The sequence below is a fragment of the Papio anubis genome, chromosome 17 (genome assembly GCF_008728515.1).
Source record: "Papio anubis isolate 15944 chromosome 17, Panubis1.0, whole genome shotgun sequence".
Classification (NCBI taxonomy): Eukaryota; Metazoa; Chordata; class Mammalia; order Primates; family Cercopithecidae; genus Papio; species Papio anubis.
The window spans coordinates 67,270,584-67,297,165 of NC_044992.1; the positions used below are offsets into that span (position 1 = coordinate 67,270,584).

The window sequence follows — 26,582 nt, forward strand, 5'->3', positions numbered from 1 at the left end:
TCCTGACCTCGTGATCCGCCAGTCTCGGCCTCCCAAAGTGCTGGGATTACAGGCTTGAGCCACCGAACCCGGCCAATTCTCATATTTTCTTCAGCTATATAGATTAAATCCAGAAATAAGCACATTACACTAGCAAAATCTGAATGGGTTTTTATAGTTGAGTGCTATGTCTGCAGTTTCCCTCTAATGAAGTTATCTGACGAACAGGAAACGGGCCATGTTCTTTACTTGGGTCAGAAGGAATAACTCATCCTTTAAGCTCGTATTCTTATTGGAAGTCCACATGGTGGTTCACCCAGGAAGGGAGAAGAGCTGAGTAGAGTTCAGGATTTCGTAGCATTTTTCTGTGAGTCCCCAGGAAGTCTCTAGGCTAAGGACAGGGTGGTAGCACCCACGGTTTGTGTGATTAAACCTGCAGGACCAACCATCCGAACAAGTTAACTCAGATGTGACTCACTGGGGCCCCATGGACTCTAGAGCTGTTTCCCCTGATCGTCATAGCTGAAAGATAATAATTCTGGCTGTCTTCCCTTAAGTCCAGGGTTTTAATACCTGCTTCAGTCTGACCTGCTAGAGAATCATTCCTAGAGAGGTGCTATTCCTTCTTGGTCTTTGTTGGCTTACGCAGTGGTTAAACCAACAGCTTCCTAGAGACTGCTACCCTTTGCAGCCTCTTAGTCTAGAGGGAGAAGGTGGGAAGTTGGATAACTGGGCTTTGGAGCCAAACAGATTTGGCCTTGAATTTCACCATTGCCATTTATTGGGTCAGCTGCTTCATTGTGTTTTACCTCAGTTTACTTGTGTGCAAAATGGAAATAATAATGTCTACCTCATGAGATTATTGTGAGACTTGAATAGTGGTTAGCTTGTTAGTGGGTTCTATGTTTAGGGTGTCATATGGGGTGCTATGTGAGTGGGAGAGTATATGCTTCATCCTCAGTCTTGGTTTTATTAGTCCACCTGCCCCTGTGTTCTATCTCCCATACCCTGTAATCTCTTTTTTTTTTTTTTGAAATGGAGTCTTGCTGTCTCTCCCAGGCTGGAGTGCAGTAGCGCGATCTCAGCTCACTGCAAGCTCCGCCTCCCGGGTTCACGCCATTCTCCTGCCTCAGCCTCCCGAGTACCTGGGACTACAGGTGCCCGCCCCCATGCCTGGCTACTTTTTTTGTATTTTTAGTAGAGACGGGGTTTCACCATGTTAGCCAGGAAGGTTTCGATCTCCTGACCTCGTGATCCGCCTGCCTTGGCCTCCCAAAGTGCTGGGACTACGGGCGTGAGCCACTGCGCCCGGCCCATACCCTGTAATCTTTTGAGTGCTGATTAGAAGGGAACAGAATTACAGTATGACTCACCCAGGAACAGAGAAGGAAATGGCCCTTGATCATTGCTGATTTGTGAGCCATCTACCACCCTTCTCTTGGAAGTTGTAATGTGGGCCTTAAACTGTTGAGAATGCTCAAGCCTGCCTAGCATTTGGCACTTCCCTGCACTCAACAGGATGGATGGTCTTTTTTAGACTTTTCCTCACACTAGGGTTGCCTTGCACAGCTGAGAGACATGGAATTTCCAGAAGCTCGTGGAGTGACCTGCTGGGTGGTGACCGGATCTGCGCAGGAGACAGAAAGACAGGCAGGCCATGAAAGTCACTCTTTGATTGTCCCAAGGGAAAGAAATCCAAGCCTGCCATGACTTTGTCCTGCCACCTTCCAAGGAAGTCCTCACTACATCATAAGCTGAACACTGCTGGTAGAAACTCTGGCAGTTGTTGGAAGTTGTGATTTCATGCAAAGTGGAACAATGACCAGTATTCATTATTCTCCCTCTGACCCCTCCTTGGCTCCATTGCACTGCCAGAGGGACCTTCTTGATGGCAGTTGATCCAAGTAACCTGAAGCTGAGACTCCAAGAAGCCCCACCTCACTCCTGTGGTTCCGCAGCCACAGGGAGCTACCGCTGTGTCTGGTCCACCCTCCCGGCAGCCTTGCAAGCCCCAACAGACCACCTTCCCTTTAGGCCAGATGCCATGGATTGCTAACTGAGGTGTGGCTGGGCCCCTCCTTCCCCATCTGGGACTCATCTTTTTGAAATTATATGATGCAGAGAACTGCTTGTCCTTAGGGATCCAGCATTTCCGACCTTCATTCCATATTTGCATCCATGTCTCCTGAAATGCTGCTGTGTGATTTCTGGGTTCAATAGGATTCTGCTCATTTCTATTCCTAACTTTGGAGTTAGGTAAATATTTTCTGGGCTGTGCTTTAAAGATGCTGGCATTCTTTTTGGCCCTCTCAGTGACTCAGTCCCCTTCCTACCAGTGTCGATGATGACCAGTTTGCATTTCTGCCACCCTGACTTTCAGAGACTGCGAGTATATTTGCCTGAGATGTTGATGTAACTAACTCTTCAGCTTGTCAGCCAGCCTCTCAGATGGAACGCTTTTGTAATTTGGTAGCCATGTAGAGTTGTGTGCCTTCCAGACTTGCATTCTCAGCCTCACAAAGCTGTGTCTTTTGTCCTTTTCTGGCTCCAAGCTCCCCCTAACCCCCCAAATATATCAACCTAAAGCACAGAGATACTGTTCTTGTGGAAGTCTTGAAGGGAAAAAGCCTGTCCTAGCCTCACCATCAAGGGTTTGACTCAGATCCTTGGTGTGAGGCAACCTCTGGACCGAGATACAGCTGTTCCTGACACTCTGGGGATGAGACAGAAAGGGAATGGTTCTCTCTAACCATCTTCTATAATTTTCAAAAAACCAAAAATCTTAAAGTGTCTTGAATCAAATATAGATTGCACTTAGAATAGTCGAATAACAAAAGTCTCCTCTTGGAAATTGCTCCGTGCATTTACATTGAAGTCTAGTTAATTGCAACATGTTCCATGTAACAGAACATCAGGAGCTATGCTGAGCCATGTGGGCTTTGTAAATTTAGCAGGATTTTTCAAATAGAGAAACTTTCCCTTCCCCCTCCCTACCTTGTCTTCAGTCTACAAGGCCAATTCTATAGCTGGCAAACTTGGCAAACTCCTGTTTCACCCGTTCCTAGAAAAACCTTCTGTGGTTGGGGCCAGGCACAGTGGCTCACACCTCTAATCCCAGCACTTTGGGAGGCCGAGGCGGGAGGATCACGAGGTCAGGAGATCGAGACCATCCTGACTAACAAGGTGAAACCCCGTCTCTACTGAAAATACAAAAATTAGCTGGGCATGGTGGTGGGCACCTGCAGTCCCAGCTACTCAGGAGGCTGAGGCAGGAGAATGGCCTGAACGTGGAGGCAGAGCTTGAAGTGAGCTGAGATTGCACCACTGCACTCCAGCCTGGGCAACAGAGCGGGACTCCATCTCAAAAAAAAAAAAAGGAAACCTGTGGTTGAGAGCAGAGCCTTCCTGTCAATAAGCGGTCTGAGAGCAAAGGCAACCCCAATGTGTCCCAAAGGGCCTCACCAACTTCCGCCCATTTTTCTAATAAATGGAGTGTTTCCATTCCCAGGCAGGCAGTGTGCCCACGGCAGTGGCTTAGTCCTGGCCGACAGGATACAACTAAAGGAAATGTGCTAGCGATGGGCTTTCTCTGGGGCTCTCCAGTGGGGGTAGCTGGCATCTGGCCCCCAGGGTGGGATGTTCCCATGCAGCATGGGTTTGGAGGCTTTACTGAACTGTTGACAGCTCTCACTCCTAGCCCCCAACCATGTCTCTGTCAAACCAACATCATTTTGTTCTGGAACTTGGAGGTATTTTATGAAGGTAATCCAGCATTGTTGCTTTCTTGGCAGCCTGAAGTGACTCACATTGATCTCAGAAAACCTTGTTTTAACTATTACTTTGATGCCCCCGCAAGAGGGTATAGCAGTTGTTGGAGGATGGCATAGCAGTTGTTCTGAAGCAGTCGTATTGCCTGATGGTTAAGAGCACAGTTTCATGGGACTGTTGTGAAAATTAAATGAGATTCTTAATTGAAGAGCTTAACGTAATACCTAAACTTATTCCCCTAGATTGAGTTTTCATATTTTATCCTCAATGCTTGGCCCATTGCTTGGTGTATAAATGATGCTCAATAAATTATCTTGAAAAAATAAATGAATTAACTATATAGTAATTCTTCTTGTCTTAGGATTTAAGAGCATTAGGCCCAGTGTTCAGAAATAGGATGCAGGGCCAGATGTGGTGACTCACACCTGTAATCCCAGTACTTTGGGAGGCTGTGGCAGGAGGATTGCTTGAGCCTACAAGTTCAAGAGCAGCCTGGGCAACATAGTGAGACCCCATCTGTACAAAAAATTTAAAAATTAGCCAGCCATGGTGGTGCATGCCTGTAATCCCAGCTACTTGGGAGGCTGAGGCAAGAGAATTGCTTGAGCCCAGGAGGTCAAGGCTGCAGTGAGCTATGATTGTGCCAGTGTACTCCAGCCTATGTGACAGAGTGAGACCCTGTCTCAAAAAAAAAAAAAAAAAAATGATGCAGAAAGATGAATAAAGAATTGGGTTTGAAATTTTTTTGTAATTCAGCATTGGTGTCCCCTCCCCACCTTCTCCTGCTCCTTGGCAGACTTTTATTGCAAGCCTACAGCTGCTTTTCTGCTGCCTGTCCATCTGACATTTCTAGTGAATCTACACATGAAACTCGCTGTAGAGTTGACCAGGCTGGGAGTCTGAAGTTAAAACATAACAGCTGAAGGTAGGTGTGGAACCTAAACTTGACAAGACACACTGACAGTGTTGGGGGGGGGGGGGGCGGGTGTGTGTATGTGTGAGAGGGAGAGATCAGTGCTTGAGCACCTTTTGTGGGCCAGGCGGACTGTTACAGGAGGTGATTTTTGTGAGTACACAGAGTAGGGTAGTTTCTCTTCGTTGGCCAAGTGGGCGTGAGGGTAGAGGAAGGCTTCCCTGGGCTGGGCTGAGGCCTACACAGGGCTTTCTAGGCAGGAGTCAGGAAAAGGCAATTTCCGGGAGTAGGCATTGCAAAGATCCCGGGTGCAGAAAGGGGAGGAAGAGGCTGAAATGGCTGGCAGGGGATCCTCAGGGCTCATGGGCCACAGTGAGGATCTGTTTTTAAGGAGCCACTTTGCTCGTGAAGTGAGATCTTCTCATCAGGCCATGAGCTGTCCCAGGCCTGAGAGAATAAAGGTTTGAAAGGAATCATTTTACTAATCTGCCTCCCTAGCTGCCACATACTTGTAAGATGCAAGATTACATTGTCCAACAGGAAACCCCCAGTCTGTAGCATTCTCGCCCGTGGCCTCAGGGCTGGCTGCCCTGTGCCCCTGTTCAGAGTGCTTTCTCTGTGCCAGCTGCTCCCCGAGCTGGAAGGAAAATGTGACATTTAGATTTGGCGGGATCTAGATGCTGGTGGCTGCCGTTGCAGAACTCAAGTTTGACACTGGAGCTTTGTGGGGCCGGTTCCAGGAAGGATTGAGGAAGCATTGTTGGCTGTAAATGAACCTCCATTCTCTTACTCAGGACTTGGTACTTCTCTGCTGAGTAAATCCTCCCAGCTCAAATGGCAGCTTGTCCAGTTTCATGGGTTTATATTGTTGTTGCTTCCTTCCTGCACTCCAGTCAGCTTCATCAGTGGCTGGACTTTTGTATTCTCTGCAGGAGGAACCATATTCCAGGTTCTGTAATTCCTGAGGACCTACAGCCATGGCTGTTGCATCTTCCAAGTCTCAGTCACAGTTGGTTAAGAAACCAAATTGGCAGGTTAAAATCACTATTCTTCTCCAGGGACAGCCCCCAGCCTGCCGCAGCCGCCTCCTGCTCTGGTTGCTGGGCCTTTAGTCTCAGGTGGGGTCTGGGTAGATGAGGGGTGCAGGCGGAGGAGGAGACCTCAGCTCAGATTGGTGTTCTCCACCAGCTCAGCATTTAAACCATACTTACTCTTTCCTCCCTTCTGTTTTCTAACTTGGCTTTTGTTTTTGTCTTCTTGTTTTTCCTTGTGTCTTTTTTTTTTTTTTTTTTCCTGAGACAATCTTGCTCATTCAGGCTGGAGTGCAGTGGCGCAATCTCGGCTCACTGCAGCCTCCACGTCTCAAGTAGCTGGGATTACAGGCATGCACCACCATGCCTGACTAATTTTTGTATTTTTAGTAGAGAGGAGGTTTCACCGTGTCGTCCAGGCTGGTCTCAAACTCCTGGCCTCAAGTGATGTGCCCGCCTCAGCCTCCCAGCACGCCCAGTCTGTTTTTCCTTGTGTCTTGATTGGAATTGAATGAGGGGCTGTCTTTTCTGCCAGGAGCGGCCTTCCTTTCCTAGGTGAGGCGCTTTGTTTTCACCTTCCTTAGGAACGGGGTGAAAAGCCCTCGGCCTGTTCTGGCTGTGGTGTTGCTCATGTCTCTGGGCTGCGGGTTCTGTGCCCTCTGGCTAATGTAGATGGATGCCTGGTGAGTAGACATGCAGGATGAGTTCATTACTTTGACCAACTGAGAATTTCTACCTGGAGGCCAGTGGGTGGATTCCTACGAGTCGAGACAGGTGTTTCCTGTGCATTTCAAAACGCCGCTGGCGGGGAAGAGATGAACAGTGCTTTCTTGTTGCTTTTTACTTGTATCCTCATAGCCCTTCTTCCCACTTCCTGCCTCTTTAAGGGCATAGTGAGACTCTCCCCCTAGAGCAGGTGGTATAATGCCGGTGCCTTGAACGACTGGCAGTTTAATAATTGAGCCTTTTTTCCATCTCCTTAGTTCTATCATTTGAAATATTTCATTGGGAGGGACGTGAGGATTGAAAAATTACCTACCCGGTACGGTGTTCACTTTCTGGGTGACGGGTACACTGGGAGCCCAAACCTTACTTACCATTACACAATGTATCCATGTAACAGACCTGCACATATACCGCCAAATCTAAAAATTAAATAATTTTTTTAAATTATAAAATAAATTGTTCATCACAGGTTTTTTTCTGACACGTGGCTGGCTTCCATGATAACTGTCATGGGTGCTTGGTTCATTTTTCATACTGAATACCTGGTATCGGAGACATGACTGGTAAGAGGGTATCTCTTTAGGCCTGTCCTGCCTGTGGTGGAGGTTGTTATAGAGGAATATCGTTACTGTTTGAATAGAGGTCACTCTCTTTGAATGAAACTTGATTCAGTGGATAGTTGTGTGTAAATGGTACTAAAAAGCAGCTCTGGGGTATTCCAGGGTCTCCGTGTGTCACCCAGGCTGGAGTGCAGTGGCATAATCATAGCTCACTGCAGCTTCAGCCTCCCAAACTCAGGTGATCTCGCCTCAGCCTCCCAAGTAGCTGGGATGACAGGCTGGTCCCAAACTCCTGGATTCAAGCAGTCCGGCCCACCTCAGCCTCTCAAAGTGCTGGGATTACAGGCGTGAGCCACTGCACCTGGCCAGGTGGGCACTTTAGGATCCAGAGAACTTAGGTTGTTGTCTTTCTTCTTCAGGAGAAGCTCGGCACAGTGACAGAGGCGCCCAGGGCTCAGCAAGCTCACGACCCAGCTTGTTGGACTCAAAGGGCAGAAGAATCACGTTCTAAACATGACAAGGTATAGCCAGCAGGAGGCAGATTCCCAGCTTGATTCTCCAGAGCCTTCTAGGTCCCAAGGGTACCTGACACCAATGGGAATCTGAACCAACACAGACTCCAGAGTCTTCTTAGGAGACCCTAGTGCAGCAGCTCTGGCCTCCTCCTGAGCGTGCACACTCGTATGGCTTCTGAGCTGGCCAGGCTACTTCATGCATTTGGTTTGATGGGTTCTCGTAAGGCAGGAGAATCTTCTTGAACTTGGAGTTGGGTCTGTGGTCCATCGGTCATTACTTTGTTCAGAGGCACTGAGGGTGGGAGGGCCCGTGAAGCTGGATTCTACTGCTGGGAAGTTGGGCGGGCCTTGTTTCTGGGCCTCAGGTTCAGTACTGAATGAGAGTCCTCTTGTTGCGAGTTGAAGGGGTGCTCTGGGCATGCCATGCCCTTTTTTTGTACTAAGAGGTTAGAAAAGCAAAGACCAGACTAGTTGGCAAATTGAAACCCAACTATCCAGTTTATTTATTTATTAGGCATAGAAGGAATAATTTAGGGGGGACTGAAGAGCCAAGCTAAAGGGAAAGACTGAAATAAAGGGATAAAATCCTTCCTGTGATTTTGCCCCATCATCTCTTTTTTTCCAGAGACGTGACTCAACAACCTCAGCTGAGCCTGGCAGCACACACACCCCACACACCTTTCCATCTGCAGGGTCACAAAAGCCACAGGAAGCCACGGGGAGGCTCCTGGCCTCTTACTTGACCTAAGGAGCCTCTGAAGTGGCAAGTGTGTTTCCCTTTGAAGAGCCGTTGCGTGTTTGGTGACTAACTTCCTGTGGCTCTGGGGTAGACATGGTAGACTCCCCGCGTGATGATTGGGCCTCTGCAGTTGAGTCCATGAGAAGGGGCGGGTGTGGTGTGGTGCGGAGCCTTGGGGAAGGGTGAGTGGGGGCTGGAGGGAGAGTTAATGAATGGTCAGTCCCTGTATGATCAGCCAGCTGGCATGTGGGGGAAGAGCTGATGTTTTCCCACCATCAGCACCCAGAAAGCTGTTCTCTAGAGGGAGAATGTAAGGACATTTTACAGTCCCATGTTTTGTTACTAACACTCGTGAACATTGGTTTCCTCAGAGTCACTGCTACAAAGGGATTGTTGTTCGTCCCCTGAGAGACTGGCAGTCTCTAGAGAGCCGCTGATTTATGACTGCAACCTGAAGTTGGTGTGGCAGTCCTCCAGGCGCGCCTCCCTGCCCGCTCCCACCCTCCTCTTTGCCCACCTGATTGGCAGGGGGCAGTGGCTCGAAGAGATGGGTTGCTAAGCAGCCTGGCCTGGACGTGGTGCCCTGCCAGGTTGAATGAATAGCTGCAGTGTTCTGAGGAATGGGGAATTTGGCCTGTCCCAGCATCAGGAGGGACTTTTTGGGAAGGGGGCTAAGACTGACTCTAGGTTCGGTGTGGGGAACTGGATGGCCTTCCTGGCACCTTCCTTTCGGAGCCGTGGCGTGGTGTGCCATGTCTGTGGAAGTGGAGCCGGCGGAGCTCTGCACCTGTCCTCGAGGTCTTGTTGCAGAGTCTTCCTGTCTCATCTCCTCCCTTGCTCATCAGAGGGAAAGGACATGGGGTCTGACAGCTTTCTGTGAACTCTGCTTCTGCTGTTTTGATCATTAGCGCATATGGCCCTTGAGATTGTTGATCTAACTGGGTTTGAGGGCCTGGGTGTCAGCAACCCAGAAATGGGGGAGACGTGTGTTCTTGCCCTTTTACACTTGAGACAGTGGAGGCAGGGGAAGACTTGTGACGTAGGACTTGGACCGTGGCTTTCTCAGCGTTGACTTTGGTTTAGATGAAACGTTTACTATGGAACAGTGAAATCCAGAAAATGTCTCAGAAGCCTTTGCTCTCAGGTTTCTGTAGGACTTGTGGACGTGGCTGTCGTGGGATGCTGTTTGCATTAGGGATTGGAGGAAGCTTTTCTTTGGAGGGAGTATAAAGCCAGTGGAAAGGGAGCTGAGGGCCAGAGAGAGGCTGCCTTGATCCTGGGGCCTCTCTCGGATCCCCATTCTGCCACTTATTCAAGGTTCGCTACACGTTTGCTCTGAGGTTCCGTGAGCTGCCCCTTTATCCTCATGATGAAGCCTCCCTTTTTGAACTAAAAATAAGAGAAGTATCTTGGGAGCGGCTAGTCTGCATTTTCATCTCAGGAGTCCGCTGTTAGAAAGCAGTCGCCTCTTGCTTCCTTGGTACCAGCAGTAGAGGTGGTGATGTCTGGGCTGGCCAGGGCCTTGAACTCTGCACTCCATTCAGGCAAGCTTCCTCGGACCCAGGGGAGAGCAACAGGCAGGGTATGCGTTGCCCAGGTGGCCGCAGCAGGCTTGCTGGCGTGTGCTCTCCTCAGCGATGGTGGGTTTGGTCACTGAAGAGGTTTGGAGGAGAGACCGGCGTGGGCTCCAGAGCATCTGGCTGCTGCGATGCGGGAAGAAGGGGGTTCGGCGGCTTGGAGGTGCCAGAGGCCCCTGAAACATCAGCTTACCCTTAGTGTTCCTGGCAGTGCTTTTACTTTTTCTCCTTCCTTAAAAACTGTGAGTGGTCTCAGTGGAGAGTAGCTGGTTCAGGAGCCCCAGTCTTACCTCCTCGTGTTTGTTTCTCTTTTGCAGGATAATACAGAAGCAGAAAAGCGAGACCCCCAGGAACTCGTGGGTGAGTATTGGGGGATCCTGGGGGCACGTTTCTCAGCCTTACCACTAGCAGCCTGGCTTTCGGCCATGCCACGCCTTCCGCCCCACAGGGCTTCTGTCTGCTGTGAGCACCGTGTCCCTTCGGCTCCCTCTCAGGGCCTTTGGCATTTTCTAGGATGCCCGGGTGAGACGCCCAGGGAACAGTTCTTCTTTGAAAATCGTATTTGTGGTATGTTTTATTGGGCTTTGGTTGGTTGCCCACGCTGTCAAGAGGGAGTTCAGGGCCCCTCAGCTGGGAGCGTGTCTTGGTCTCTGCTTCCCCTAGTGCCCTGGGCTTGTCCTCTGTCTTTGCACCCCCTCCTCCCCCTCTCTGCTGGCATATGCATGCTGCTTAGGGAGTCAGCATGTGGCCTCTGCTGGCACTTTGCTCTGTCCCCAGGCAGGAGCATGCCTCACAGCCCTGGAGTCTGGGGCTCTTTGTGATTTGGGAGGAGCAGGGACACTATGTTTCTGGAAAACAGCACACATCATCCAAGTTCTGTGCTAGCCCCAGGCTTTTAATCCTTTTAGAAAGCCCCCCAGCTCCTTTCATGTGGCTCCCAGAGCCCGACCTGGGGGAGTTCCCGGCAGCTGAGTCAGAGCTCTTGGTGGAGTTGGCCCTCCCTCTCTGTGGCGGCCATTACCGGCTCTCAAACAGGCTCCTCCCTCCTGCGGTCTTGCCTTAGTGGCTCACTGGCTCCAGCCCTGGGAGTTCCGAGCCCAGGGACCACCTGGAAGCGCTGCCCCAGTAGTCAGTCCCTCCCACCCAGGCTTTCTCCCAGGAGGACCTTTCTGTTGGGAGTTCTGCTACAGAGCCTGTTCTCCTTTTCCTGAACTAAAGGAGCTAGGAATTGTTGATTCTGTTTGTCTTTTAAAGAAGGATTGGGGCCGGGCGCAGTGGCTCAAGCCTGTAATCCCAGCACTTTGGGAGGCCGAGACGGGCGGATCACGAGGTCAGGAGATTGAGACCATCCTGGCTAACACGGTGAAACCCCGTCTCTACTAAAAAAAAAAAAAAAATCCCGTCTCTACTAAAAAATACAAAAAACTAGCTGGGCGAGGTGGCGGGCACCTGTAGTCCCAGCTACTTGGGAGGCTGAGGCAGGAGAATGGTGTAAACCCGGGAGGCGGAGCTTGCAGTGAGCTGAGATCCGGCCACTGCACTCCAGCCCGGGCCACAGAGCGAGACTCCATCTCAAAAAAAAAAAAAAATACAAAAAACTAGCCGGGCGAGGTGGCGGGCGCCTGTAATCCCAGCTACTCGGGAGGCTGAGGCAGGAGAATGGCGTGAACCTGGGAGGCAGAGTTTGCAGTGAGGCAAGATCGCGCCACTGCACTCCAGCCTGGGCAACAGAGCGAGACTCCGGCTCAAAAAAAAAAAAAGAAAAAGAAGGATTGGGTGGGAACACAGTAAGCTGAGCAGCCCAGACCCTCAGCAGGAAGACCTTAATCCCTGGCTTCTCTGGTAGAGTTTCAGTCTTTCAAATCCTATACAAACCAGGACTTTCCTAAAACCTAGGGTTCGTTCTTTAGAAAGTGGCACCGTAGGAGTGCAACATTTGGCTTTGAGGGCAGAGGAAGCAGAGTTCACATCTGCTGGGAAGCTGATGGCCTGCCCTAAAGAGGCGATCCACTAGCAGGGTGTGGGCAGGAGCCTTGGCCTCTTACCCCACCATCACCCAAGCCAACCGTGCATTTCACTGTGAGAAACTGCACGGCCGGGGATCAGAGAGCAGCCTGTCACATGCCAAGGCAGAGATGCCCTCGCTCTTGCTAGCAGTGCTGAGCAGGCAGTGGAATGTGTGTGGGCATCAGCCATTTCAGCCCCCAGTCGCTTCCAGAGCCAACTTGTCACTTTTCCTCCCTGTGCCATTTTTTGGAAATAGCTTTATTGAGGTGTAATTTACATAGAGTAAGACTTGCCAATTTTAGGGGTGCCATTTGGTGAATGTTGACAGATGCATATAGTCGTGATGCAGAATGCGCCTATCACTCTGAAATGTTCTCTTCTGCCCTAATCCTGTTACAGCTGATTCCCTCCCTCAGCCTCGGGCAAGCCGTGATCTACACTCTCCTCACTATAGCTTTGCCATTTTTTAGAATTTCCTGTAAATCAGGATCTGCCAGCCCTGGCCCTACTGACACTTTGGGCTGGATGATTCTTTGTGGTGGGGCTGTCCTGTGCTTTGTAGGATGTTTAGCAGTGTCCTTGGTCTCTGCCTACTCACTGCATGCCAGAAGCACTCTCCCTCCCCCAGATGTGACAGTGATCAATGTCCCCTTAGGGCAGAATCAGCCACAGTTGAGAAGCAGGGTAGAAAGGGAACTAGGGTTTTGTCTGGCTTCTTTCACTCAGCACGGTGCTTGCGAGGCTCATCCATGTTGGGCATATCCAGAGTTCCTTTTTGTAGCCAAGTACTATTTCACTGTAGGGATACACCACAGTTTGTTTACTCATTCACCTGTGGAGGACAAAAATGGATCTTTAAGCAGCATCGTTTTGATTACTCGCCATTCCTCATTAACGAGTAGCTGGTTTAGTTCCTCTTACTAAAGACGTAATTAGTTGAAGGACAGTGGCTTCCATTCATGATGCAGTGCCTGTCAGCCTCTCTGCCTAAGCTTCTTTTGTCCGCTCTGGTGTCAGGACTCAGGTTGCTTACCAGGTATGGGAAGCATGTCCATGCATGTAGACAGCCCCAGCTTTAAGAGAACAAGCAGGAGAGCAGAGAAGCCAAGCCACAGGCGTCTGCAGCACTCGGCCCCTTGACAGAGCCAAGCATGCACACCCTCTCAGTGCCCTCCAGGGCCTCGCCGATGCCCACGGCTGAGCCTGGAGCAGTGGTGCTGGTGTGGCAGTGGGCGTGGGTTCTCTGTGTTACTCAGGAGCTGGAGATACTCTACTGTCCCCTGGAGCCCCCCAGCTCACTCACTCCCTGCCATCCCATGAGCCCGTCCAACTAGCTACTCCTGCACAGATCCCTCCATGGCAGCTGTGGGTACTCTGGGTGTTTTCTGACTTGGGCACGCACCAGGGCAACTCACGCTGACAGCTGGCTTCTCAAGTCCTAACTGCGGCGGCCTCTGAGAACACCCCCATCATGCCCAGGCAGCAGCCACAGACCCAGCACTGCTTCCAAGAGACTGTGGACACATTGCTCTATGGATGTCCTGGGGACATGGCTTGAGGTGGCCAGCGTGGTGAAACCCCATTTCTACTAAAAATACAAAAAAAAAAAAAAAAAAAAAATTAGCCAGGCACGGTGGCACGTGCCTGTTGTCCCAGCTACTCAGAAGGCTGAGGCAAGAGAACTGCTTGAACCCGGCAGGCGGAGGTTGCAGTGAGCTGAGATCACGCCATTGCACTCCAGTCTGGGCGATAGAGTGAGACTCCGTCTCAAAAGAAATAAAGAAACAGAAATGTGGGGCTGGCGTCTCCCACATGAGATTCATTCCAGGACTCAGGAAGGAGAGGGTCACTGAAGGCTGCTTCCACGCTCTGTGTATACTTGTATCTAGTTTTCCTGAATGTGTCCCTTTATTTGACAGTAACTGCCTAGGAATTATCTTGTTTCAAGCCCCAGGCTCAGGAGGGGCTCCCCTCCTCTTATACTGTACACCATGTGAGCCCCAGAGTGTGACTGGGTTGCTGTGGCAACAGGGTCACACCCTGTTTTTCCAAAAGGTTTTCCTGGCAAATGCCAAAGGGCACTCTTTGTCTCTGTCACATGCACACATACGTACTCTCCAGCCCAGGGAAGAAGTTAACCCTGCTTATTTATGTACCCAGCGCCTGCCAAGGCTCTCCTTGCTTCTATTGCTGCTGCTTGTGAGATAGGACCAGCTCCCTGCAGCTGATTCCACTCTCCACCAGCTTCTGCAACCTCAGGCTTAGCACTTTCACGTATTCCAGGGCTGGGAGGAAGGAGGAAGTTGGAGGAGAGTTGAATTCCAGCCATATCTGAGTGTCAGCTTTGCTTGAGGAGTCAGGAGACCAAAGGAAGGTGCTGGGCAAAGAGAAGCACCTCGTCCCTGGCTCTTGGGCTGCACTGGCATCTGGGATCCACAGGACCTCTGATCAATGTGTCAGCCAGTCTCTGTCCTCTTGCCCTCATCCAAAATGGCAGATTGGTGCTCTGTTCTTGGAGCGCTTCCAGTGAGAATCCACTGACAGCAGTGAAAATCAGCACATGAAGTCATGTTTTTAGGATGGCCCAGGCTCGACCCCTGTCTCAGAGTGTATTTATAGTGTGCACAGGCTTGTCTTGCAGCAGCTGGACTGGCAGAGTCTGGGAGCCTTGTCCTCAGCCCTCCTCGGCACTGTGTTCTTTACAGTAACTTGAAACTCCAGGCAGAGATCAAAGCACCTTATCTACTAAGCAAACATTAACCCAGCCTGGGCAGAGGAGAAGGGGCTGGCCTTGCGAAGCCAGCCCGGGCAGCTCAGCAGTGGGTTAGCAGGCCTGCACACAGTAGGTGCCCAGTAAGTGCTTGCTGAGTGTTATTGGTGGTTTGTTCATTCTTTCTCTTCGTCCTGCCCCACCCTGCCTGCCTGCTCTTTGCTTATTGTATGATCCTTTTCATGAGGGAGTGTTTTGAAGAGCAGACAGAATCTTAACAACAAATAGCACATTGTCCCAGGGAGCCAAAGCAAGACTGCAGTGCCCGGGTGGCCCGAGGCTGCGGGGAAGGGACTGGAGAGAGCAAGGCCTGGCGACCGTGGCAGATCTCTGAGGAAATTGTCCCCTGGGGGTTGTGGTTCTTCCCACCAGAACGGGTCTTTTGTTCTCAGGAATGAGGTGGGCTAAGAGAGAGTTGATTTGTTTATTTTTAAAAGATCCTCAGCTGATAACGGTAGTAAGTATCATTTATGCACAAGGCCATTTTGTTTACTTTGCGACCCAAAACTTAGGGAACCCTGAATTCTGTTTCTCCTGTAGCCTAGGCAGGTTAGCCGTAGATGCAGACAGGTGGCACCAAGCACCTCTGAGTTTCAAAAGTCTTGCAAGTATTTTAGAGACATATCCAGTGGTGGCTGGAGCTGGTTTAAGAGACGTGCAGTGGTGGCTGCAGCTGGCTCACGTGGTGAGCCTATTGTGTACGTCTCTTCCCAGCCTTGGGTTCAGTGACTTTACCTTGGTAGCTTGAAATTGGCTATGGCAGAAGAATTTACACCACAAGAAATGGCAAATGCCATAGATCATGGTGCCTCCCCCTTTTCTCCATCCCCACACCCAGCTGGTGATTAAACATTTACCAGCACACTGCTGACTCTTCCTTAAAAGTTAACCGTTGTGGGCCAGGCATAGTGGCTCATACCCATAATCCCAGCACTTTAGGAGGCCAAGGCGGGAAGATGGCTTGATCCAACAGTTGAAGACCGGCCTGGGTAACATAACGAGACCCCATCTTTACAAAAACTTTTAAGATTAGGCAGGCATGGTGTCATGCACCTGTAGTCCTAGCTACTTGGGAAGCTGAGATGAGTTTGAGGTTGCAGTGAGCTATCATTGTACCACTACACTCTAGCCTGGGTTACAGACTAAAAGCCCTGTCTCTATTTCATTTTCTGTATTTTATTTTCCTTTTTGAGACAGAGTCTCACTCTGTCACCCAGGCTGGAGTATAGTGGCGCAATCTTGGCTTACTGCAGCCACTACCTTCAGGTTCAAGCAGTTCTCATTCCTCAGCCTCGCGAGTAGCTGGGTTTACAGGTGTGCATCACCCTGCCAGTTGATTTTGTATTTTTAGCAGAGACAGGGTTTCGCCATGTTGGCCAGGCTGGTCTAGAACACCTGACCTCAAATGATCTGCCCACCTCAGCTTCCCAAAATGTTGGGAGTATAGGTGCGAGCCACCACACCCAGCTGACCCCGTCTCTTTAAAAAAAAAAAAAAAAAAAAGGGAAAAGTTAATTACTGTATACATTTATACCCTCTGTCTGAACTTTTCTTCTCCCAAGCTGGTACATGGCCCACCCCTTCTGGTCATTCACTCTCAGCTGAGATGACACCTCACAGAGGCCACATCTGAACACTCAGTTGTACTGTTTTCATAGTGTTTATCCCTACCTGATAACATTTTATGTGCTTATGTTTTTTTGTCCATGTCTGTCCCTTGTTCTGATCCCCACCTACAGAATTTTTCCTTCTTCTCTCAATAGCCTCCTTTTCTGAAAGAGTTCGGAACATGTCGCCTGATGAAATCAAGATCCCGCCAGAACCCCCTGGCAGATGTTCAAATCACTTACAAGTAAGCATGAGGCTTGGCTACTGAGGTCGGATAGATTAGATAGCCTGGGTTATGTGTTTGGTTTGGTCTTAACCTTAAGAGACCATGGCAGGGAAAGGGACCGAGGTTTCTATAAAAGAAACTGACAGGTGGGAAGGATCCTGCAGCCCTCTTTACCTCCTATTAGCCTCATCTCAGGAGTTGGCTCCTACACCCACCACCATGTCCCCTGGTGCTGCTCCAGCAGGGCGGCCCTTGCTTGCCCTCAGTGAGGTCCTAAGCAGAGACAGAGAAAAGAACATAACCTTTTCTCTGCAGCCCTACTGGGCCAATGGGAGCTTCTGAGAAAGAGCTTTGCTAAGAAACTGAGGAACCCTCAGAATGTAAAATAAATTACAGAAATGAAAAAATCACAAGCATTTATATATATACATTTTTCTACGCTAATCTATTTCTTTTTTTTTTTTTTTTTTTTTTTTGAGACGGAGTCTTGCTCTGTGCCCCAGGCTGGAGTGCAGTGGCGCGATCTCGGCTCACTGCAAGCTCCGCCCCCCCGGGTTCACGCCATTCTCCTGCCTCAGCCTCCCAAGTAGCTGGGACTACAGGCGCCCACCACCTCGCCCGGCTAATTTTCTTGTATTTTTTAGTAGAGACGGGGTTTCACCGTGTTAGCCAGGATGGTCTCGATCTCCTGACCTCGTGATCCGCCCGTCTCGGCCTCCCAAAGTGCTGGGATTACAGGCTTGAGCCACCGCGCCCGGCCAACGCTAATCTATTTCTAAAATGCTGATTCAGTAGCTTCTTGCTTGACAGAATGTGCAGCACTGACAGGAGGTTTTCAAATCCCAAGGAGTCGAAGCTTTTGTGCAGTTACACTCATGGGGGGACATCTGGGGTTCAGCCCGTGGCTCTCCTTGTCCCTCTGTGGGTTCCCTTGTGATGAACAATAGAACAGGCACCCAGGGCTGCACAATCATGGCTCCTGGGCCACCTGCTTCACCTTTGATCCTGGAGCTTCCACTGGGGGCCTCTGGCTGCACAGCAAGCCTGTGACACCACCCTAACGGATGGATGACTAATGGGACCTGAGGCTAAGGAATGCAGCAAGCTGGGGGAGGGCCAGAGTCAGAACTGGGGGTGCAGGGCAGATTATCTTCCCTTCCCGGAAGTCTCCTCCCATTGCTGAGTCGTCTCCCAACCACCGCCCTCCAGAATCACGTCACCCTCCATGCCAGACAACCAGACAGCAAGCTCCAGCCTGTAAGGACAACTCCAGCAACCCACCAGGCCGAGACAGCTGGCGCACTGCCTGCAGTGCCGAATGTGCCTCCTCTTTAGACCCTCCTGATGGTGGAAACCATGGCATTTGAGCAAACATTTTAGTTCATCTGGGGTGGTAGAACTGATCTTACGGCCCAGGAGATGCAGCCAAGTCATCTGTATGACATGGGTTCTCCTCAAGTTGCTGAGCCTTCTATATATGGCTCCCTCCATGACCCTGGAGGAGATAGCTTGGAGGACAGAAGTTCTTCAGTCTCAGCGATTATATCACAGACCTCCCTCTGCGGTTCAGCTCTTGCTCTGGCCAGTCTCGATAGAAAGATTTGGCCTCCAATAAGGGGAGTGGATCACCCCTTCTGACATGTCCTAAACGCTGTCACCTGGGCCCTCCAGACCTGCCCGCCCGCTTTGCTGGCACAGTGCCTCAGGTGTTTCCCTTCTGGAGAATCTCTGTTTAAGCCCCACTGCAGGGGGAGGCTGCAGGTAGATCTTGCCCTGGACCAGTGCCCGCCTTCCTGGCTGAGACTGCTCTTTCCAGAGGTGGCTCTGGTGTCTTGGCCCTCTTCATTGGCACTGGGCCATGCTGATGCCATCTACTTTGGGCATCATGTCCATGGGCTAGGGAGGACCCCCTTCCTGAGGACGCCTGTGGCACTGGCCGCAGTAGGTCAGCCTGCATCCCCCGTGGGGGTTCTCCACTCTCCCACTGAGAGCCAGGCATGACCTGTGGGGAATTTGGGTGAGAGAGAAGCAGTTAACCCTTGATACCCTCGATAAGCCAGCGCGGACCAGCCACCTGTGCGCCTCCCCGTAAAAGACACATTCTAAATAGCTTGCAAGACCGAATCCAAACAACTACTCCTGCCTCCCATCAAAAGGCCATAGCCCTTCCGAAGTCTCCTGTGGTTCACAGTTCTGCTGAGGACTTGACCTCATGTTAAAATTTAAAACCAGGATTCATTCCCTGCATATCAACACCAGTACCCTACACCCTGCTTCGGATGATTCTGGAACTGATTAACCAGTTGGGGCTTTGTTCATTATTTTCTCCGTGGCTCCTCTGCTGTGATCTTTTCACTGCTCACTATACTGTCATCCAGAGAGCGTCAGGAAACCTCAGCAGTGAAAGCAGCCTGGTCTTGGTTTATGTTACTTGTGTGCAATTCTGGGCAAAAGGTAGGGTGGAAAAAGAGAATAGGTTAATTTTTTGTTTCGTTTTGTGTTTTTGAGAGAGTCTCACTCTGTTACCAGGCTGGAGTGCAGTGGCGCGATCTCAGCTCACTGCAATGTCCACCTCCCAGGTTCAAGCGATTCTCCTGCCTCAGCCTCCCAAGTAGCTGGGATTACAGGCACCCACCACACCCAGCTAATGTTGTTTGTGTTTTTAGTAGAGACGGGGTTTCATGTTGGCCAGGATGGTCTCAATCTCTAGACCTTGTGATCCACCCACCTCAGCCTCCCAAAGTGCTGGGATTACAGGCGTGAGCCACTGCGCCCAGCTGAGAATAGGTTAAATTCTCCGCCTTCTGGGTTCATGCCATTCTCCCGCCTCAGCCTCCCAAGTAGCTGGGACTACAGGTGCCTGCCACCATGCCCGGCTAATTTTCTGTGTTTTTAGTAGAGATGGGGTTTCACCGTGTTAGCCAGGATGTTCTCGATCTCCTGACCTCGTGACCCACCCGCCTTGGCCTCTCAAAGTGCTGGGATTACGGGCATGAGCCACCGCGCCCGGCCAAGAATAGGTTAAATTTTAACATGAGGTCAAGTTGGGCTTTTCGTGGCTCTGGAGCTTCACGTTCATGCTGCACACGTAGCTGGTGACCAGGGGCTGGGATCGTGGAGGAGTGGGCTTCTGTCATACACCCCTCTGCTCCTCTTCCATAGGACAAGATCCAGAAGCTTTATGAACGAAAAATAAAGGAAGGAATGGATATGAACTACATTATCCAAAGAAAGAAAGAATTTCGGAACCCCAGGTAAGTTTCCCTTGAGCCTGCAGAGTTTATTGAGTTATTAATGTTGGATTAAGGACGTCCCCAAGGAGGTGGTGAGGAAAAGCCCTGAGCCCAAACCATCACCCAGACTTGTCATTACACTGAGTGCCTGCTGGACACGGCAGACTATGCTAACCCAGCCAGAGGCTTGCCATTTAAGATCCTGACAAAACACAAAGCAATCCATACCGAGACCTAGACGGGGATGAGGGAGACCTGACTGAGTTCTCGTCCCTGCTCTGAGCCTAAAGCACATGACCTCTCAAGAACCCTGTCCTCATGGAAGGAATTGGACTAGACAATTACTATAGGTTCATCTTCCAACTCTAAAAAGCTGATTTTTGCATATAGGTGAGAGGTCTTAGGACCAGAGCTATGTCTGGTCTTACTCCATTTAATGCTCAAGCTAGTGACTTACGGGGGAAAGAGCATGGCCCTTGTGTGGGCCTGAGTGTGGTGAGCCCAACCCAGCCATGCAGACTGAAGGTCAGTGGGACAAAACTCAGCCATCACCTTGACCCCATGCTCCTCCCGGCCCTTAGTTAACAGGTCCATCTCCCTGGGAGGGTGTAGGGCCATCAGGAAACTTGCTTAGAGCAGCTGAGCTGGATTTAAAGGTTTTGAAGGTTTTGTGTCAGCCCCAGGAGCTGGATGGTTCAGGCCCCAGGCAGGGACGTGGACTTGTGCCTGCTCAACGCCTGTGCTGTTTTTTCAGCATCTACGAGAAGCTGATCCAGTTCTGTGCCATTGACGAGCTTGGCACCAACTACCCTAAGGTACGTCTGGCACACGGAGCTGGAGACACCTGGGACACCCGGGGTCCTGTGCTTGTTCCATGGGGTTTGACCTGCAGCCACAGAAGGGTCCATGTAGTGGCACCGCTAGTTGAAAGCACAGTCCCCATGTCTTGTGTTTGAGTCCCTATTGTTCTGAAATAGTCCAATAAAGAGATTCCAGTGGCCGACCTGGTGTCTGGCCCTTGACTGGTGGGGACATGTGTGGACCTGCTGCTCCTGGGGGTCACTGGATGGGGGCTTCGTGCTCCCGTGTTCTTCAGCACTTGCCAGCTGCCCCTTGGCTAGAGACCAGGGATGACAGCCGAGCCCCAGGTAAGGGGACCCCAAACCAGGAAGCTCTGTGGAAAGACTCAGGCAAGGAACTTGGGTTTCTGAGTCATTTGTCATCTGACGATTCCTACTAACTGCAACTTTCGCCTTTTCCTTTGCAGGATATGTTTGATCCCCATGGCTGGTCTGAGGACTCCTACTATGAGGCATTAGGTAGCCTTTCATCCCTCCTCCCATATACCTCGTCCGCCCACCCAACTATCCCTTTATCCAGTCAGTTGGTTATCCAGGCAACACGTATTTCAGGGTCTCCTTTACGTCGGGCCATGTTCAAGGGGTTGGGTACAGGCCTGAATGAGACAGACCCACCCCTGCCTTAAGAGGCTTATGCCACAGCAAAGAAGATGCCAGTAATGCATCACGCCAGTAGTGCCAGCATCGATGAAGTGTTGGTGATGACAGAGTTGCTGGGTACAGGGGAGCTTTGGCAAGCAGGGTCATCTAATCTGGCCAAAGGGATGGGAAGGTCTCACTGACAAAACTGTGTTCCAGCTGAGGTTTGAAGAGGCAGAGGGGCCAGGCAGGTGCAGGCAGAATGTTCCGAGGCCAGTGAGAGGGTGGCTTATTCTTAAGGTACCAGTTTGGGAGAACTGGGAGGAATGTCAGAGGGCCCAAACCCCTAGACCATAGGTCTTTTTTTTTTTTTTTTTTTTTTTTTTTTGAGACGGAGTCTCGCTCTGTAGCCCAGGCTGGAGTGCGATGGCCGGATCTCAGCTCACTGCAAGCTCCGCCTCCCGGGTTCACGCCATTCTCCTGCCTCAGCCTTCCCGGGTTGTTGGGCCACAAACGCCCCCCCCCCCGCCCCGGTTTTTTTTTTTTGTATTTTTTAGTAGAGACGGTGTTTCACCATGTTAGCCAGGATGGTCTCGATCTCCTGACCTCGTGATCCGCCCGTCTCGGCCTCCCAAAGTGCTGGGATTACAGGCTTGAGCCACCGCACCCGGCCAGACCATAGGTCTTGAGCCTGTAGCCCATGGCCCAGATCTTGGCCTATAGAGGTGCTTTGTTTGGCCTTCATGAATGTTACTGTCTTTTATTTTGAATTCATTGCCAACATTTTACATAATAATCTCTGATTCCAGCTTCTCTCAGTCAGTAGCAAGGTAGTCCCCATTGGGCCTGTATTTCCGTGTGCGGCAGTCCACAGGAGCTCAGGAGTAGCTGACCCTTCCAGACAGACACGGGGCATGCAGCCCTCCAGTCTGGAGCTGAAGGCCCCTGCCCTACGCCAAGCAAGGGCTGGCTTCATTTTGCCTAGCACGAAGAACACTGAGCCCATGAAGACCTTTAGCCCACTGAAAAGAACGCAGGGATCAGAGTCGGCTCCCTCAGCCCGGAGCTGCTCAGGGGCTGCCTTTGTAACAGCTTCTCTTGTCTTCATAGCCAAGGCCCAGAAGATTGAGATGGACAAATTGGAAAAGGCCAAAAAGGAGCGAACAAAAGTAAGTGATGGCAGACCTCCTAGATGGAAAAGGCAGATGTGAAGTGCATGGGTCCTGCTGGCTGAGCCCAGAGGTTGTCCAGGCTGCCCCCCGCCCTGGCCCCATGTCAGTGCACAGGCCCTGCTCTGGGTTTGCGGTGCTCGCCTGCTGCCTTGCCCTTGGAGTCTTGCTTGCTGCGTTGTGACCCCCTTCCTCCCCTCAATTGCAGAACTTTGGGAGGCTTTGTCTATTTTGGGTCGTGGGTGCCCTCTGTGGCCTGAAGGGAGGGAAGTAATTCCCTAAGAGAGTGCCGGGCCCAGCTTGCTCTGCTCAGTGAGTTTCTTGGCCTCCAGAGCTGCCCTCAGTGGCCCGCCTGGGTGCTACGTATTAGGTCCCATGTTAGGGCCCTGAGCGCCACTTGTTCCCCAGCAGTGTGGTCTGGGTTCTTCAGGGAGCATCAGTTTGGCTGTGAGACCAAAGTGTTATCTCTGGGCCTTGTTCCCTTTGTGACCAGTCTCGGAGCCAGGCATCAGGACACCAGCTCCTCCCACGTCTGGCTCGGCCTGACCATCCTCAAGCAGCTGCGGCCTCCAGACTGCTTCCCTCACCCCAGGCAGAGGGGCTGTGGGGCCTGGGCATGCTGGTGGCCCTCTGGAGTCACTGGCTGCTGGGCCAGGAACGTGGGAGCTGGTGCAAGGGGATAATCGGGGTTTCTCATTCTTAACCCTTGATTGAATCTCCCTTCTCTCTCTTTCCCTCTCCCTTCCAAACCCCAGGCTTGTTGCAGGGACGTGTCTGCAGCGCCTGGGGACCGGAGCTGTCCTTCCCCTGTGCGGGCGGGCGCCGCCTCCTCCTGGGTGTGAGGAGGAGGGGCCTGGCCAAACGGTTCTGGGCATGTGAGGTGGGGCGGTGGGCCGGGGGTGCCGGGCATGTGCAGAGACCTGGTGATGCCGGGAGGGATCCAGTACTGTTTGGAAAGTTCTTTTAAGAGCGAAAAGCCCCTTTGGGTTCTTCTTAGACACCTCGCCCTCCCCCAGATGGTCAGAGCAGAGTTCATTTCCAATGCCTCTTTTGTGTAGTGCCAAGCTCCTGTCCCCCAGGAGCTGACGGATGGCAAAAGGCTATGGACACCCAGCTTTGCCCAGCCTTATTCTCTTCCCTCTCCCTCTCCAGATTGAGTTTGTGACGGGCACCAAGAAAGGCACCACGACCAACGCCACGGCCACCACCACTACCACCGCCAGCACAGCTGTTGCAGGTAGATTGCAGAGCTGCCCTGCCTCCTGCCTCCTGCCACACACACGGAGCCAGTGTCTCCCTGGCTAGTTTGGGCAACAGACAACACATGGATCTAGGCCTAGGCTCAGCCTTGCTCTTTTCTAAGCAGGGACTTTGAGAACCAGCTTTGGAGTCTTGGGGGGAGGCCCCTTCGGTTTCTGCTCCCTAGGCCCCTGCTGGCCTGCAGGGGAAGGGAAAGAGAGCACTGCTCATTAGTGGATCGTGATCCTGACTTCTGCTTTATCTCCAGATGCTCAGAAGAGAAAGAGCAAGTGGGACTCGGCTATCCCAGTGACGACGATAGCCCAGCCCACCATCCTCACCACTACAGCCACCCTGCCAGCTGTCGTCACGGTCACCACCAGCGCCAGCGGCTCCAAGACCACTGTCATCTCTGCTGTGGGCACCATTGTGAAGAAGGCCAAGCAGTGACCTGAGGGGCCACCCTAGGACTCGAAAGGACTGTGCAGCCCAGTGACCAAAGGACTGTACTACCCAGTGGGAGGCGCCACTTTGTATATTTCAGGATTGGGACCTGCTCCCCTGATGCCACCTGAGAGGAGCTTCTATGTGGCATTCCAGACAGAAGGACAGGCAGCACAGGAGCCAGTTGCTGTGGACAGGGTCTGTCCACGCACCACCTGGGGTCTGCCGCCCATTAAAAGTGCCGTTTTCTTACCTCTTGGCATCTCAGATGCACTGGCCTCTCCTGCATTCTGTTTGCAGGCAAATGCTTCAGCTCACACGTCCCCCCATCTTGGTTGGGACTACTGCCTCAGGGTTGACGATAGGGTGATGGAGGCCTGGGACGCCGTTCAGAGGGGTGGCCCAAGAAGTCACCGTTGTTACCTGTGTACGCCTCTGGACATGGACAGGCGGGACCCCCCAAGCTCCACGTTCGCTCCATGTGCCGCCTTGATCCCAAAACCCAGCCAGTTCTTGGGTGATGGTGGAGCTGTGCTCCCTTGGGTGCATTTGAGCACTCCCCAGTCCAGATCACTTCTTGGACACACCCAGACTTTTGAAGTCAAGCCAGTTTCCAGAAGGGCTGGGGTGAGATCCTGACCTGTGCAGGGAGTAGGGAGGCGTCAGCGCCTGGCCAGGGCTGCCCCAGTCCCTCGGTGCCCCGTGAGCGCAGCCAGCCAGGAGCTGAGCAGCGGGGGGAGATGAATCACCTCCTGCCCTGGCCAGGCGGCAGCTCATTGTTTACGGGCAAGCCCTGCTCCTGGGAGGGCTCCTGCCACCCCACCCTTCCTGTGTGTGTTATCTCTGCCCCACAGCAGCCCCTGGGCAGCGCCAGTGGCCACTGGGCTCTCCCCGGGGCTGAAACGGGTTTCCCAGACCGGGAGTCCAGAGGAGACTGTTTACCCTTCGTGACCTTTGGCGACTCTCCACTGGAGCGGAAGAGCTGTGTGTCAAAAGAAGGAAGCCGGGCTGTGAAGGGCCGTGTTGCTTTCAGTCGGTGGGCAGAGGTTTAGAAAGGTGGTTCTGAAATTGCACCTGGTACTCTTGTGGACCTGAGGAATATAAGGAACTCTGTGCATGAGGTTTCAAAAATAAAAAATTGAGTCCACTCCCCCCATACACACACTCGGCCACTTCAGCAGGTCAGGTCTCAGCCCTTCCTTGATGGGGCTTTGAAGCTCTGGGGAGCAGAGCCGCTCCCCACTCATGCCCCAGAGGAGCTCTGAAAAGGCTTCCTGTGGCCTCCGACAGGGGCCCCTCATTAGCCAAGGACGCTGTGGGTGTTTTGTGGGAGGCACCGTGGCGCTGCGGAAAGGGCAGTAGACGTGGAGCCGGCACCTCTGGCCAGATTCCGTTTAAAACCAGTTGAGTGGTCTCAAACCCTTACCTCTGTAAGCCTGTTTCTTGTCTGAAATCACGGTCATAAAGCGTCGTAAGTTGGTTGGGAGGAACCAGAGGTGACTTATGCAAAAGCTTTATAAACTGTAAAGTTCCTGCCAGTGTTTGTTGTTGGCTAAATCCAATTTTTTTTGTTGTAGACCGAGGAGAGAAGCAAACTGGCCTGTCCCCCGTCTCATGCTCTGTCAGGGAGGATGGGGTTTGGCAGGTCTTTCCCCTACCCGCTTTCCTCTGGGCAGCCCCGGCCCTGCCATTTATCTGTTCAGTTAAAGCAGTAATGACTGTCTCTCGCGGGGCCCCAGAGGTGGGGGGCCTGGAGAGTGAACACAGGCTGAGAGTTGGGCAGCCGCAGGCCAAAACTGCTGCCCCACTTAGCCTCATGAGTTGGGTCAAGGTTTCTAATCCTTCTGGACTTTCATTTCCTCTTCTCTAAAATGGTGCTTGCCCACCTTAGTCCCATCAGGGATGGCCCAGAGGTGTGTGAACAGTTCCTGCTGTGGGTGGATGGCCCAGGCACTAGGGGCCAAAGTTGTTTTTGACCAGTGTGTGTCTGCTCACCAGAGAACAGTGTCCAAACTGAACTCTGTCCATGGCTCCTACTGTCCCCCACTCACACACCCGCTACCTCTCCCTAGGGCTCTGATCTTGGGTGGGCCTCGGGATTCATTTAGCTCTGCACCTTGCACATGTAATACCCCAAGATGTGTCTCAGCTTTTTATAATCCCCTCCTGACTGCTGGACAGTGGGGTGCTCCATTCTCAGTGCTTGCAACACCCCCTTGCTTTTAGGATCACACTTCACTGCCTTGTAGCCTCTGCCCACAAATGGGGATGAGACAGCTCATGTCTCCTAGTTCTTGCAAGCAGAAACAAAGCAGGCATAAATAACAGTGTGCCCCAGTGCCTGGCATGAGATGAGTACGCAGGTGATTCGGGGGATGGAGGGATGAGAGGAGAGGTGAGTTTGCTTATCTTCCGAAGAGGTGGTCTCTGCTCCTATGGTCACTGAAATGAAAGTTTCCAGCTCCCAACCCTGTGCTCACAGCATCACTCAAGCCACCTAGGGCTGGATTCTGAACGGCTGCTGTCACTTGGCACTGCCTTGACAATTACCGAGTTTCGGTGATAGGTACAGGAGGGTTCAGTGTTTTTAATTTTGTATCTATTTGGAAATCTCTATAATAAAGGATTTTTTAAGGGCT

General features: G+C 51.7%; 1 protein-coding gene across 6 annotated transcripts in view; it reads left to right on the forward strand.

Annotated features, from left to right (window-relative positions):
• SAP30BP (SAP30 binding protein) overlaps positions 1–26,582 on the forward strand; it is a 44,235-nt gene extending 17,653 nt beyond the window's left edge. For 2 of the 6 annotated variants that reach the window (XM_021927980.2, XM_021927981.2), the window contains 9 exons: positions 10,126–10,168; positions 16,349–16,437; positions 19,582–19,673; positions 20,407–20,467; positions 20,920–20,971; positions 22,202–22,260; positions 23,016–23,096; positions 23,413–23,497; positions 23,768–26,582. In XM_021927980.2, coding sequence (XP_021783672.1) covers positions 10,126–10,168; positions 16,349–16,437; positions 19,582–19,673; positions 20,407–20,467; positions 20,920–20,971; positions 22,202–22,260; positions 23,016–23,096; positions 23,413–23,497; positions 23,768–23,949 — 744 coding nt within the window. In that variant the 3' untranslated portion in view covers positions 23,950–26,582. Of the gene's footprint in view, positions 1–7,396; positions 7,499–10,125; positions 10,169–16,348; positions 16,438–19,581; positions 19,674–20,406; positions 20,468–20,919; positions 20,972–22,201; positions 22,261–23,015; positions 23,097–23,412; positions 23,498–23,767 lie in introns of all 6 variants that reach the window. The other 4 variants (XM_021927983.2, XM_021927979.2, XM_003913440.5 and 1 more) reach the window with 4 other exon arrangements.